This window comes from Scyliorhinus torazame, chromosome 9, assembly GCF_047496885.1.
Source record: "Scyliorhinus torazame isolate Kashiwa2021f chromosome 9, sScyTor2.1, whole genome shotgun sequence".
Taxonomy (NCBI): domain Eukaryota; kingdom Metazoa; phylum Chordata; class Chondrichthyes; order Carcharhiniformes; family Scyliorhinidae; genus Scyliorhinus; species Scyliorhinus torazame.
In genome coordinates, this window is record NC_092715.1 from 60,379,826 (window position 1) to 60,395,950 (window position 16,125).

General features: G+C 41.8%; 1 protein-coding gene across 1 annotated transcript in view; it reads left to right on the top strand.

Moving 5' to 3' along the window:
• Nucleotides 1-16,125, top strand: part of homer1b (homer scaffold protein 1b) — a 141,721-nt gene that overhangs the window by 37,842 nt on the left and 87,754 nt on the right. The window contains exon 2 of the mRNA XM_072515987.1: nucleotides 12,296-12,452. Coding sequence (XP_072372088.1) covers nucleotides 12,296-12,452 — 157 coding nt within the window. The remainder of the gene's footprint in view (nucleotides 1-12,295; nucleotides 12,453-16,125) is intronic.

Genomic DNA, 16,125 nt, shown 5'->3' on the forward strand with positions numbered 1-16,125 from the left:
TCAACGTGGCATATAAGCATCACTGGAACTGTCCATCTGTCTTCAATGGTATACGCTTTATCATCACTATTGTCACAACTGGTCAGTAAGACTTCTTCACTTTTCATATTCGGACTCATCGCGTCCTTCGTAGATATCAGATCATTGAAAAACAATTCTTCAAAGGACATCTCATCAACTGCATTCACTGACCCTGATAGGTCCACTGTTGGATGCAAAAAGCATTGCTTCGCAAAGTGGTTTGTACGGCCACACTTGGAACATACTTTCCCAAATGCTGGACATTTCCATGGCCCATGACTCTTGCCGCATCACTGGCATAAGATGACGGACCCGGTCGGTCGCTTAAAATGGCCACCCTCACTGAGGCCACTTTTTTTTTTATTGAACTGCGCCACAGTGCTGATGGCGTTGAAGGCAAAGGTATTGTATATTTCTATTGCTTGAGGACCTGATACTGTGACCTGATACGCCCCTCGTCTGGCTGTGCCTGCAGGCCAAGGGCTGCAACATAGTCTGAATTGCTGCCAATGTTCATCTGCGTTACCTGAGACTTGAAGCTGGTGGGATGTCTTCAAAACCACAGCCTTTTGTTGCGTTGAATTACAGATGGCCGTAGTTCACCAGATCAGCTGAAGAAACTTCTCTTCATTCCTCAGCCTATTTTGCCCCGTCTTCTCCGTTGTTATTTTTGCATTCTGTACTACTGGTACCATTGTGTTATGACCATTGTAATGATGTACACAGAACATCTAGTTGTTTAACTAGAAAGATGATTTATTAACAAACACGTGGATAGATAACCAAAAAACTACGATACAGGCGATGGCTACTAAATGAATTCAATGAATTCTCCTGGAGCTGCTCCAAGTGCAACTACCTTCTTGTACGTCTTGCTACCGACTGGTGGATGTCTCTATCACCACCAGCTGGTTGGAGGTCACATTGCTAACTGTGCACTGGCATATCACAACACCTTAAACCTTATTTGTTAAGGAGATTTAACTGGTTCTTTCTTTTTTATGTCCCAAACCTCATCACACCATTAACAATAATAATAATAATAATAATAATCACTTATTATCACAAGTAGGCTTCAAAGAAGTTACTGTGAAAAGCCCCTAGTCACCACATTCAGGTGCCTGTTCGGGGAGGCTGGAACAGGAATTGAACTCGTGCTGCTGGTCTTGTTCTGCATTACAAGACAGCTATGTTAGCCCACTGTGCTAAACCAGCCCCTATCATTATCCACTCGTATCTTCAGAAATTTATGGCACAAAATTCCATTCAAGGTGCAGTGAGCAGGAAAATATCTAACTATGTATCCCATAAGATGCCCTGATCTGACAATAACTTTGAGCATTTAAGGTCCCATGACCCTTCCTGTTTTTTGAGTAGGTTATTTTCACTGTGTAGTTCTGACCTAATTCTATCCTGAGGGCTCCTCTTGGAATGATAGGTTGTCATTCTGTTGGAGCATTCTTTTACAGCATAAGAAAAACTAGTATGCATCCAATTCTCATCCTCTTGAGGTTTTATTTCATTAAAATGGTAATTGCCGTTGAGGGCAAAGTGATTGCAAAATTGACAAGAATAATGGGAGATGGCATTCAATGACAAAAAAGCTGTGTGCATCACCAAGGATCCAGCAACAGATAGCTTTACATTATGTAATCAAATTCTCCAGCAATTAGATACATAACTAAGCGTGGCAGTTCATCTTAAACCGCAATCTTCAGTGGATATTGCACATTCAGTAGAAACCATCTAAAGCAAACTGGGTTCTTGGATTTCTGACCAAGAACCAACAGAATTTTAAAGTTATAGCTTAACCAACAATTATTCATCCAATCCTGAGATGTTGGGTGTTCTGGATCACATACAGGTCACCAACACTTGAAATAGTGCAACACTATTTTATTGAATCATTAACTGTTTAAACATACTCCGACTGTGGGTGACTACGATACTAGCTTTAACTAAAGACCTTTGTCTTGTCCTAACCAGTCGATGCACTCAGTACATGGTGAATGTCTGTGTTGCAGGCTGTGAGCTCTGTCCTCCTAGCTAGCTGCAACTCGAATGAGCGGGAACTCTGATGCCCCCTGTCTTTATAGTGCATGTGCTCTCACTGGTGATTGGCTGCGGTGTTGTGTGTGTGTTGATTGGTCCCACTGTGTCTCCATCAGTGTGTGTCTGCACCATGATATACTGGTGTATATTATGACAAATCCTGGAGTAATCTTCTAAATATGATTGAAGCGATCAAAAGACTTGCTGCACAAATTCGTATGGGAAATACACTAGTGTCACATCCTTGATCAAAGATTTGGAATGGGGATCACTACAGGAAAGGAGCGGGGGAAATACACAGACTTCTGTTCTATAAATTATGGAATACGAATTACTGGAAAAGAACTCTGGAGGGGATGTTCTAGCAGCACCTGTGCAGATAGGGACAGAGTTAACATTTCCAAGTCCAATATGAATCTTCTTTCAACTTTGGTTCCAAAGAACAGTCATAGTTTACTCAAACGTAAACTCCACAGGTGCCAGACCTGCTGACTTTTCCAGCATTTTCTTATTTTATTTTGGATCTCCAGCATCTGCAATATTTTGCTTCCAATATTTTGCTTCCATAAAATATGGCATGGGCTGGTGGGAATTGACAAACAAATATCTGCTGCCCTCTGGCAATGACAAAACACAACACGAGCAACAAAGACTATTTGTTTGCAAGACAGCGCATCAACAGTCTTTCTTCCTCCGGACAGTCCCACAATAGATCAAGCTACCAAAAGAACTAGTCACAGCCCCAGCACTTGATCTTCAAACCCATCTTTAGATTATTTCAATTTCTAAGTTTGCTATCAGGACTACATCTCTGCCGGGAGTTCCACTACCCATATAAATGTTGGTGGAACATGGATATCGGTTTGTGATACCGACTCAACTGAAGCAGAAAAGAAAGGTTAGCAACCTCTTTCTAAGTTTCTAAAGGCTTTAAGTTGAAGCTTTCATCACCACAGAGAGCTAAGTATATCATTGATTCTTTCTCATGCCAGTAAATCTTTTCTGATTTGGTTATATTTCTCTGCTCTCAAATGAAAAAACTTGGGGACTGAGAAAGCAGCAGGCTTAATGAGCTAAATGGCTTTTTCCTTATTTTTGCTGTTCATACTAATAGTGTGCAACTTAAATTTCCTTGTATCAAAGTGCAAACTAAGTTCTTGGGTAACGAAGTGCAGGATGTAATTTTAATGAGGAATAAGGTTTGAGTTATTAAAGGTTCTGGGTTGCAATTTATCACCGGATGAGAACATCCTCTTACCTCCATCCCATCCCATCCCATCCCAATTAACTGTCAATAGTGCTTCGCACCTTGTAATTTGTACTGTAGTCATTTAAAATGCTAATTCTAATTTTATCGCCTGGTTTTAAGTGTTCCAGTTACTGCAGTCATAATTAACATGCAAATCATATGTGGAAATTCAGTGCCTGCCTATGCTATTTGCAATTTTACAAAGCCTTATTTATTGATGTAACATTGCAAGCCTAGGTTAACCCAAGCTCGGCTTTAGCTATACACTCGCCCATGTTTGTCAACCAAAACTGTCAATTTGGTTAATCCCTGGTTGTCCTTTCATAGCACAATCATTTGGATGCAAGTGACTGCTATCTTGCTCATTTGATTGGACTGTCTTACTTTGGTTTTTAAAATGACCTCCTTTTGGAAGCAATATATTAATTGAGATACCAAAAGTTGCTTAAGATTTCTGATCCTCTGGGATGGTACAGTGGTGAGCATTGCTGCCTCAGTGCCAGGGACCCAAGTTTGATTTCCAACCTTAGGCAACTGTCTGTGTGGAATTTACTCACTTTCTCTCTCCGAGTTTCCTCCAGGTCCTCCGGTTTTCTCCCACAGTCCAAAGATGTGAATTATAGGTGGATTGGCCATGCTAAATTGCCCCGTAGTGTCCAAAAGGTTAAGTGGGATTACAGGGATAGGATGGGGAAGTGGGCCTAGGTAGGGTGTTCTTTTGGAGGGTCAGTACAGACTTGATGGGCTGAATGGCCTCCTTCTACACTAGTGATTCTATGACTCTTATTAATTTAGGAGTTATAATTGTTTCTGATTGTGTCTGAAGAATTAGCAAATCGTAAGATTTCTAATTTCGGTACAGAAGACTGTTTTCAAACTTTTCTTCTGGCGACCCATGCCATGTTCGCAACAAATTCTCCATAGTTATTCTTAAAAATGCCGCATTCATTGTTGGCACTTCTGTATTATTAAATGTAAAAATTGCAAATTGAGCTGCTGTTTCAGCTACGGCCAAGTCTACCCTGACACCTTGCTCAAGGATTAACAGGCGCTTTATATTGCACAATTTCAACAACATCATGTTCACTCTTTCAAACCCAACTACCTGGATAGGAAATTTTTATTCCAAATTTCCACTTCAGAAACAGGAGCTCCGATTGCTGAACCAAAAGCACTTGGTCAGACAGAATGTTGCCTGTCAGTGCAGTTTCCCAGGTAAATATGTAACGGACTGAAATCATGCTTTGCTGAACAGACTCAGCTAACCAGTATGCAAAACCTTGTAGACGTATTCCATACACATGCAACATTTTACTGGCTCTTGTAGACATGAATGTAATTTAGTCGCCGGCTAAGTCATCCTTGGTATACAATTGAAGACTTGATCAAGGTAGATACAAAAGTCCTTGTGGTACAGGAACCAATTCAGCTGACCAAGCCCATGTAGCCACAAAACAATGATGATGCTTGGGAAAAAGAGGGTGGATAGCGGCAGGGGAAGTGAAGAAAGAAAATGAGCATTCTTGAACGACAAGAGCAATTGGTGTGGAGCGGCAATACTGAAGTGGAGGGAGTGGACATGGGGGCTTGTAGGGGTGGAGGAGGCCGTACCTCAACTGCGAGAACGATAAAGGGCGCACCGGGTTTGTCGGTGACAAACTGAGCTCTGAAGTAATACAGATCCAGTAGCAGGAAATGCCACACAGAGGATTTTGCAGGTTTTCTACTGCAAACTCCCCCCAACTACATTGTGGCCCAGGGAGGCTATAAAGTCCACAGCACTGGCTTCTACATCAGCCTCATATGGTCTCACACTCTATGCTGCAGTGAGAATTTAGCCAGCAAGAAACCAGGGAAAGACGGTCAGGTGATCTTCGGTGATCATTTTACACCATCCTGTGACCGAACCCGTGAGTTGCCACCCACACTTGGAAAAATGCTGATCTAAGATATAGTGTGCAAGCAAGCAAGATTGCTTCATTAAATTGCATCTAATCAATATTGAAAGATATCCACGTCCCTTAACACATGAGGCTGTTACCAGCAGCATTAAAACTGAAGAGTTCAACTTTTGGAATCCAGAGTCATATTTGTAGATCACCATAATTCCTTGCTGTATAGTAAATTAGAATTCTCGTACAACTTGCACTCCACCCTCCAGTGAAGAGCATGGATCTGGTTGTGAGCAGTGAGGAATGGATGTAACTTTCTTTTTCTCTCTCTCTCTCTCTCTCTCTCTCTCTCTCTCTCTCTCTCTCTCTCTCTTTCTCCCCCCCCCCCCCCAAATTCTTTACAGAATGCATGTTAATTATTGCATTAAATATAAAGTTGCGTCTTCAGTTTATGGTTTTGTCCATTTTGTTTCTATCGTTATTTGTTTCCCTGCTGCCCTCCTACCCCATTATCAAATCATATAGAGCGTGATCAACTGGCCGTGTCCCACTGGAATCAGAACAGGTTGCAGCCGGTAAAAATAGTGAGGCCTCTTCTGGTATTCCTGACAGTCGTTGTGCCTCACGACATCTTGAGATGTCACGACCTGAATCCCACCAATAATGGGCGTGACACAGACTTGCAGTCTCTGCCAATACCAGATCTGCCGGCCTTGCCGAATCGATCCTAGGTGGATGCCATTTAGCAGGATGTTCCCTGCTGTAATGAGGTGGGGTGTGGGAGGACCCCCCCCCCCCCCCCCCCGCCAAAAAAAAGCAGGTGACGTTGGGGTGGTCCTGGTGTCAGGTCGGGAGATCAGAATGTTGCCCCGATCAAAGGAAGTGTGACTTGAGTGCTGCCTCAGCGGGGCATTCCCTGCTGAGGCCCGAGAAAAAACAAGAGTGCCGTTAGATAGTGGCGTAGCTCCCACAAAGCGCTCTAAATGCCTGGAAGAACCCCTCCTGCCCCGGATGCACTTTTTTTCCCGGTTACATGACACCCATACTTTCTAATTTGTGCCTTGATAGTAACTGCAGCTGAATGATTATTAAATAGTAGACGCAACAAGCCTGACTTTTCAATTGAACATTTTGCTTGAGGAGCTTAAATCCTGATTTGTGGTGTTGCATTTTCATGTTGAAATATTAAAAGTCCACTTCAAGCATCAAGCGGTTCAGATCCACTGACTGCCGTGTTGGGTGTTCCGATACACAAACGAACCAACACGGTTGTAGATGGTACAACTCTATTTTATTATTCTGTACAATACCTATTAACTTCTGGCTGTGGTTCGTACTTCACCAGTTAACCTGTGGACCCAGCCCTATCTTAGAGAGGCACTCAGCACATAGTGTATGTCTGAGTGGCACGCTGTGAGCTCTGTGCTCTGAGCTATCTCCTGGTTGAATGAGCGGGAACTGTGGTGTTCCCTGTTTTATAGTGCGTGTGCTCTCACTGGTGATTGGCTGTGATGTTGTGTGTGTGTTGATTGGTCCGTCTACCTGTCCATCAGGTGTGTGTGTGTGTGTGATTGCACCATGATATGTTAATATGGATATCATGACACTGACTAATTTTTTAGAAGCCCTACTTGGGGAAATGGAATTGGGAGATGTTGCTGATGTGTGGAAATCAAAATAAGCTAATTGATGAGTATCTTCAGAGTTCTCTGATGTATTTTTTTTTTACATGAATTGAGCTTGTAAAATGTAATTTCCCCATCTGGACTTGCTTTTGTGAGCACGTTCAGAAGCTTTGATCAAAATTCATTGAAATCATGTATGCTACATTAGTTTAATTGTTCAACATGGGTATTGGCTTCTCGCTTCCATTCTTGATGTTTGTTTTATGAGAGAGCTGATCATTTTCACCAACTGTTTTTATGCCTCCAGAACAAGTTGCGCCTCTTTACATTTTCAGACTCTTGCTCGCAAGTCTTTTTTTTTAAACACCAGCTGTAATTTTCAGCGTGAAATGAATCGATGAAGGAAAGTTGTTGTATCTTGGAATGGACTGTGTCTAAGTGATTGTAACATCTTCAGGATTTAGTTCTTTAATTTCCTTTTAATCTGGGAGAAAGAATCATGGATATTCCGAAATGTATCCAAACAAAATGCTGAATCAAGGTTAAAATATCATTTTTGAATGTTGAATGAATATAATTCTAGAATGTGACAACACTGATGGAATGTTTTCATATATAGAATAAAATGCTGTGAATACATATACATGCAAATATAAGAATTAAGAGCAGGGAATCGCCCATTTGGCCCTTCGAGCCTGCTCCACTATTTGATAAAGATTATTATTATTATACAATCTTATTCGTGTCACAAGTGGGCTTGCATTACTGTAATGAAGTTGCTGTGAAAATCCCCGAGTCGCCACACTACGACGCCTGTTCAGGTACACAGAGAATTCAGGATGTCCAATTCTCTTAAGCACGTCTTTTGGGACTTGTGGGAGGAAACTCACACAGACACTGGGAGAACGTGCAGACTCTGCACAGACAGTAACCAAAGCCTCAACTCCTGTTTCTGTCTACCCTCTATAACCTTTGACTCCCTTGTTAATCAATAGTTTCTCTAACTTGGCCGTAAGCATCAGAAATGACCCTGCCATCACTGCTCTGGAGAAAAGAATTCTATAAATCAGTTCCCTAGTTTTAGTCGCTCCCATATGGGGGAAAAACAGCCTCTCTGCATCCACCCTGTTGAGTCTCTTCTGGATCTTGTATGTTTCCATACGATCACCTCTCATTCTTCTAAACTCCAATGGGTGCAGGCTCAATCGTTCCTCACGAGAATACCCCTTCATCCCAGGAATCAGCCGAGTGAACTGCTTCTAATGCAATTGTTTCCTTTGAGTAAGGAAACCAAACTGTACATCGTACCCCAGGTGCCATCTCATGGGGGAGATGGGGTAGTGGTAATGTCACTGGACTCCTCATCTCTTACTATTTTTATATTTCATAGAATCATAGAATTTACAGTGCAGAAGAAGGCCATTTGGCCCATCGAGTCATTTCTGGCTAACTTTCTCTCGTATTCATTTATTTTTCTTTCTAATTTTTATTGTAAAGTAGGGAGAGGGAAGAGGAAACTATGAAATGGCATCCCCTTTCAGGGAGCCCCAATCCACTCCCTGTCTCAAAAAAATTACTTTTTAGGAAAAGATAACCCACAACAGACGGGAGTCTTTCTCTCGTATTCTTAATTTCTCTTTTTTTTTCTTTTAGTCATTCAAATAACAATATCAGCTTCGTTATCCCAGGAAGTCAAGTTTCAAATATACTGTTGTGCAGTAATTTGGTATAAACCAGGGGGCCAGTTTAGCTCCGTTGACTGGACAGCTGGTTTGTGATGCAGAGCAAATCCAACAACGTGGATTCAATTCCCATACCAGCTGAAGTTATTCATGAAGACGTACCTTCTCAACCTCTTCCCTCGCCTGAGGTGTGGTGATCCTCTGGTTAAACCACCATCAGTCAGCTCTCCCCTCAAATAATCATTTTCCAGCATTCTGTAGACTCTGGAAGAGTTCCAGTGGAGTAGATTGGAGAGTAGCTAATGTAACCCCACTTTTTTTCAAAAAGGAGAGAGATTAATTGCTGAGATGGCATGACTGGCATATGAAGAAGGACTGGATCGACTGGGCTTGTACTTACTGGAATCTAGAAGAATGAGAGGTGATCTCATAGAAACATATAAAATCTTGATGGGGCTGGACAGGCCCGATGCAAGAAGAATGTTCCAATGTTGGGGACGTCCAAAACTAGGGCTCACCACCTAGGAATAAGGGATAAGCCATTCAGGACTCCGATGAGGAAGAACTTCTCTCCGAGTTGGAAACTTGTGGAATTCTCGACCACAGAAAGCTGTTGGGGCCAGGTTGTTGGATATATTCAAGAGGGAGCTGGATGTGGTCCTTGCGGCAAAAAGGATCAAGGTGTAAAGCGGGTATGAAATACTGAATTTACATGATCATATTGAATGGTGGTGCCAATTCGAAAAGCCAAATGACCTCCTCTTACATCCAATTTCTCTGTCTAAAGGGCAAACATCTGGCACTATGGTGACTTTACTTGCTTTATAAACTAGGTATGTTAGTTTGAATATTAATATTGCTTTATTTTATTTATTTATTTTATTCCTATATCAGATTTACAAAGCCAAAGGTCAGAGTGAACAAGGGCAAACCCCTAATCCGCTCCTTGCCTACTCCAAAAAACAATTTTAACTGAATCCAATTCATGATCCCGACAAGAGAGAGATACCAGATCAAGGCATTACACCTGCTCTTAGAACAGCACAGTACAGGCCCTTCGGCCCACGATGTTGTGCTGACCGCTTATCCTAATCTAAGTTCAACCTAACATACACCTCTTCAATTTACTGCTGTCCATTAACCTGTCCAAGAGTCGCTTAAATGTCCCTAATGACTCTGACTCCACCACCTCGCAGTGCATTCCACGCACCCACCACTCTGTGTAAAGAACCTACCTCTGACATCTCCCCAATACCTTCCTCCAATCGCCTTAAAATTATGTCCCCTCGTGGCAGCCATTTCCGCCCTGGGGAAAAGTATCTGGCTATCCACTCTATCCATGCCTCTCATCACCTATCAAGTCACCTCTCTTCCTTCTTCGCTCCAGTGAGAAAAGCCCTAGCTCCCTCAACTTTTCTTCATAAGACATGCCCTCCAGTCCAGGCAGCATCCTGGTAAATCTCCTCTCCAAAGCATCCACATCCTTCCTATAATGAGGCGACCAGAACTGGACACCATATTCCAAGTGTGGTCTAACCAGGATTTTATAAAGCTGCAGCAAAAACTCACAGCTCTTAAACCCGATCCCCCTGTTAATGAAAGCCAACACACCATACGCCTTCTTAACAACCCTCTCAACCTGGGTGGCAATTTTGAGGGATCTATGTATGTGGACCCCAAGATCCCTCTGTTCCTCCACACCTCCAAGAATCCTGCCTTTAACCTGTATTCAGCAATCAAATTCGACCTTCTAAAATGAAGCACTTCATATTTATCAAGGTTGAACTCCATCTGTCACTTCTCAGCCCAGCTCTGCATCCTGTTGTGACCTGCAACAGCCCTTGACACGATGTACAACTCCACCTACCTTCGTATCATCGGCAAACTTACTAACCCACCCTTCCTCTTCCTCATCCAAGTCATTTATAAAAACCACAAAGAGCAGAGGTCCCAGAACAGATCCTTAAGGGACACCACTGGTCACCGACCTACAGGTGGAATACTTTCTATCCACTCCCACTCGCTGTCTTCTTGCGGCCAGCGAATTCTGTATCCAGATGCCAAATTTCTCTATATCCCATGCCCCTTAACTTTCTGAATGAGCCTACCATGGGGAACCTTATCAAATGCCTTATTGAAATCCATATACAACACATCCACTGCCTGACCTTCATCAATGTGTCTTGTCACATCCTCAAAAGAATTCAATGCCCTATCTTTAATCAAACTGTTTTTCTAAATGATCATAAATCCAATCTCTCAGAATCCTTTCCAGTATTTTGCTCACCACAAATGTAAGACTGACTGGTCTGTAATTCCCAGGGATTTCCCTTTTCACTTTCTTGAACAGGGGATCAACATTCGCCTCCCTCCAATCATCTGTCCCTACTCCAGTGGAGAGTGAGGACGCAAAGATCTTTGCCAATGGCACAGCAATCTCCTCCCTCGCTTCCTGTAGTAACCTTTGGTATGTCCCGTCAGGCCCAGGGGGCTTATCTATCCTGATGCTTTTCAAAATTTCCAGCACATCCTCCCTCCTTCTTAATATCAACCTGTTTGAGCCTTTAGCCTGGTTCACGCTGTTCTCACGAGCAACAAGGTCCCTCTCTCTAGTGAATACCAAAGCAAAATATTCATTTAGGGCCTTCCCCACCTCTTCAGACTCTAGGCACAGGTTCCCTCCATTATCCCTGATCGGCCCTACTCTCACTCTGATCATCCTCTTATTTCTCACAAGTGTAGACCGCCTTGGGGTTTTCCCTAATCCTTCCCGCCAAGGCTTTTTCATGCCCCCTTATACCGCTCAGTCCATTTTTGAGCTTTCCTGGCTGTCTTGTAACCCTCTAGAGCCATGCCAGATGCTTGCTTCATCAACCTTAAGTAAGCTTCCTTCTTCCTGTTGACTAGAAGCTCCACTTCCCTTGTCATCCAAGGCTCCTTCACCTTACCATTCCTTCCTTGATGCTCAATCTTGGCCAAAAGGCTGAGAAGCGATGATTTATTTCATTTCCCAGCATTGTCATAGCTGACCAGTTTAATATTGCAAGGTTTTGTATCATTTGAGTGTGAAATCAAAATATTAATAGTTATCTTAGAACTTAAACTTGTGATGTAGGTTCGTCAGGTGCTGACCTCTTATGGAGTTTCATTTCAGGTTTTCAGTAATGACAGCTTTTCTATATTGCTGCCATACATTTGTTACTATTATATGGCTTTTGAATTAAAGCATTGATTGACATTTGTGTAACAAATTAAGTATAAATGATCTCCTGGACAGTGAACAGATTGTGGATTTAATTTTCACTTGGCAGATCAACCCTTAAAATGCCACATTGAGAAATTTCATCCAACTAGGGTTTAACTGCCAGCCAGTTGCAGGATTTTTGTTGCTTCTAGATGGAAATGCAGAAATATTTTGGCAGCATTTAGCTATGCCTTAACTGCACTGTTTCCTCTTTGGTCTCATTATTCTTCCCTTTATTCCCCAATATGTTGGCATATTTTTGTAAGGAAACATTTTTACATGATGACAGCTGAGCTTCAGTGAGGATTGATGTTGAGAAATATCAGCAGACTGTACATTTAGTTGTCCAACCTTTAGATTGCATAGTTAGCATTTCCTAATTGTGAAAACCTTGTGCTAATTAGTTTTTTTCTTCAATTTGTTTGCTTCTAATGGAAAAAGAAGTAAATTGAGCTATTTGACTTCTACATCCCCAGCATGATTGTGCACATGCCGTTTTATGGTCTAATTTCTATTTTCTATCCCCTCAGGGAGCAGCCCATCTTCAGCACGCGGGCCCATGTCTTCCAGATTGACCCTACCACAAAGAAGAACTGGGTTCCCACCAGCAAACATGCTGTGACTGTGTCCTACTTCTATGACAATACACGCAATGTGTATAGGATAATCAGCCTTGATGGGTCAAAGGTGAGAACTACATGAAAGTGCAATGTGTTAAAGGTTGAGGTTTCTATCATTGTTTTGCTATCTCTTGTTACAATCCCTACAGGGAGCGATAACTTTTAAAAAGATATTTCCACTCCCAGTGACCGACTTGAAGGAATCACATTTCACTATTTTAAATTTCAAGACCTTCACTGCAACAAACAGACTAAAAGCAATCTCGACTAAATATTACTCAGTGACACCTAACATAAACTACAGAAGATATATATTGCTCATCAGTGTACTCTGCATTAATAAGCTGTATTCAGAATTGAAGTCTTTTCAGGAAATGGTCCAAAGTCACTTCCAGCTTCCAACAGGTTAGCTTCTCCCCATTTTGCCACATTGTAACATCCAGTGTCCATCTCGGTCTTCCAAGGAATCCCAACTGATTCCAGCAGTACAGCCTGTCCTGCATTCCTTCTTTCCATTGCCCCCAAACCATGCCAGGACTAATCTTTCAGAGTTCTTAGTTTCCTGCTGGTTTCCACTTCCAACTAGATTATCAGCATTTTAGCTGATAGATAACATGCAACAGTATTTTCCCTGGTGTGTGCTGTCTCTTTTTATCTGTCTCTTTTTATCCTGGACTCCTTTCCTCTCTTCCTGTTCCAAATGTCTGAGACACAGTCTGTGGTAAGAAAAATATCTGTTTTGCCTTTGTTTTCGGGTGTTAAACCTGCTACATGTGTTTCAACAGCACTTGACCTAGGCATCTAGCATCCAAGGTAGTCGGTCACACAGGCCAGTTGTTGGGAACAGCTCATAGCAGATCACGTGGCTCCACATTGCTCCATTTTACCTTAAATTAATGTGACAATTTAAAACCTAACCATTTTACAAAACTTCACATTAGTAATAGCGTAAAAACCTAAGGATGTTCTTTGATAAAATGTTAAATCTTTATGATTGAACTTGTCTTTACAATTTAATCACCCTGATCATTTTTCTGTTTTATTTTCACTGTCCCTATCTTTTGAGGTGGAGCCTTTTCATATAACTTGTTCTGAATTGCAATGTCATGCCCTCCTGATCAATCCCAGTGTATGATTGGCCTTGATAGTAGCTGCCCCCCTCTATCAAAATACTGCCAAACTATGATTGATTACGTCTAATACTTTTCCTTTCTGACTTCTAACAACGGAGGTCACAAAAAAGTTTTGATAGGTTTGCTTTACATTTCTGGTCATGTTTTCCTTGAGCCTGCTATTTTTTGGTCATGCTGTGTGCAAACCAAGTATAATTCAAAGATTTTTTTTAAATTTGCTGCAACGCTTTTCATACCTACATGACATTTTTCTTTTGATTCATTCGGTTTTATTTTTAAGCTTGTTATTTTGTTATTTGCTGCAATTTCTTGCTGAAATCATGTGTCTACATCATAAAGGATTAACACACAGTATAATTTCCCGTGCAGCACAGTGGGAGTGCTGCATTACCTGAAGCGCTGTCTGTTGGATGCAACATTAAACCGAGATCCTCTCGACTCTGAAGCTGGATGCAAAACATCCCTATTTTGAAGAAGAGTGGGGCTGTTATTCCCGCTGTCCTTGCCAATAATTATCCCTCAATCAACATCATTAAAACAGATTGTCTGGTTGTCAATCCATTGCTCTTTATGGAAGCTTTATTTCCCATGTAATCATAGTCACTACACTTCAGTAATACCTCATTGGCCGTGAAGCCCTTTGGGATATCCTGAGGTCACACAAGTAGCAATATCAATGCAAGCCTATCTTTAAGGAAGACTGCTGTACCTACCTGCAGGCCTACAGGTCCCGGAGACTTATTTGCCTTTAGTCCCATTAGTTTATTTTATATCTTCTCCCTAGTGATGGCTGCTAAGTTCCTCTGCATTAACTGCAGTTCTTGGAAAAAAATGTATTATCCTGTACTGTGTAAGACAGAGGCAAAATATCGGTTCAGTGCCTCCACCATCTGTGTTCCCCATTATTACCTCACCAGTATTGTCCTGTAAACAGCCAACATTTACTTTAGCTATTCTCTTCCTCTTTATATCCTTATAGAAGCTGTTGGTATCAGTGTTTGTTTTCTGCTAGTTTCCTTTCATAGTTTATCGTAGCATTTTTCATTCTATTTTTAGTCGCTATCCTAAAGTTGTCCCAATCGTCCAGCTTACCACTAGCTTTCACAGTATGCTTAGTTTTTGCCTTTGTGTCCTCTTTGACTTGCTTAGTCATGGAACGTTTTTTACAATTCCTCTTCCTCTCAGAAATATACTTTAATTCAGAGGTGTTTAATATCTCCTTGAACATCAGCCAATGTTGCTCAACTGGTCTCCCGACAATTATTTGTCCCCAGTCTAGTTGGGTCAACTCTTTCCTCAGGCCTGTATAACTACTTCTGCCCAGCACTAAAACTCTAGTACGGCATTCTGTTCTCTCTTGCTCAATCTGAATTTGAAATTTAAGCATGCTGCGATCACTCCTTCCAAGAGGTCCTTAATGACCAAACTATTTATCAACCCTTCGTCATCATATAATATTAAATCTAAAATAGCCTGCTCCCTGGTTGGCTCCGTTACATATTGCTCTTTTTAAAAAAAAAAAAAATAATTTAAAAAAATCCCTCATGCACTCTATGAAATCTCCCTCGAGGCTACCCATGCCAATTTGATGAATCTAGTCGATATGCCTGTTAAAATCATCCATGATTACCTTTGTGCCCTGCTGACGAGCCCTCATTATTTCTTGGTTTATACTATGCACCACTTTGGAAGTATTGCTTGGGGGCCTGTAAATTATTCCTACCAGGGAGTTTTTCCCCCTTGTTTTTTATTTCCACACATATCGATTCAACATCTTGGCCCTTAGTGCCAATATCATTTCTTAATACAGCCTTGATGTCACTTTTAACCAATAAAGCAACTCCACCTCCTGTTCCATCCTGTCTATCCTTTCGGAATACTGAGTATCCTTGGACATTTAACTCCCTGTCCTGGTCCTCTTGCAACCATGTTTCAGTGATCCCCACCAAATACAGTGGTTAGCACCCTTGCTTCACAGCACCAGGGTCCCAGGTTTGATTCCCGGCTTGGCTCATTATCTGTGTGGAGTCTGCACGTCCTCCCTGTGTCTACGTGGATTTCCTCCAAGTGCTCCAGTTTCCTCCCACAAGTCCCAAAAGACGGACTGTTAGGTAATTTGGGTATTCTGAATTCTCCCTCCGTGTACCCGACCAGGTGCCGGAATGTGTCGACTAGGGGCTTTTCACAGTAACTACTTGTGACAATAAAAATTATTATTATTATCATACCCATTTGTCTCTATTTGTGCAGTCAGCTCATTGACCTTATTCCGAATACTGTGTGCATTTAGGTACAAGGTTTTAAAATATATTCTACTTATTTGTCTTTCCTTTGCAGGATTTTCTTGTGCACTACGCTTTTCTCACAATCTGATCTCCTTCATTAGTCTCTGATAACACTCAGCCTCATCCCCAACTTTCACTCCCCCAGTAACCTTACATTTTATTGTTTTACGTTTTCTTATCCCTCTATAGTCGTTAGGTTCATTCTATTAACCCCCTCTTCCTTATCCTCATGTTGACCGGCTGTTCTGGTTCCCATTATCCATTATACTTGTAGTTTTACCTCTCTCTCTCCCCACACACACGTACACACACACATATACAC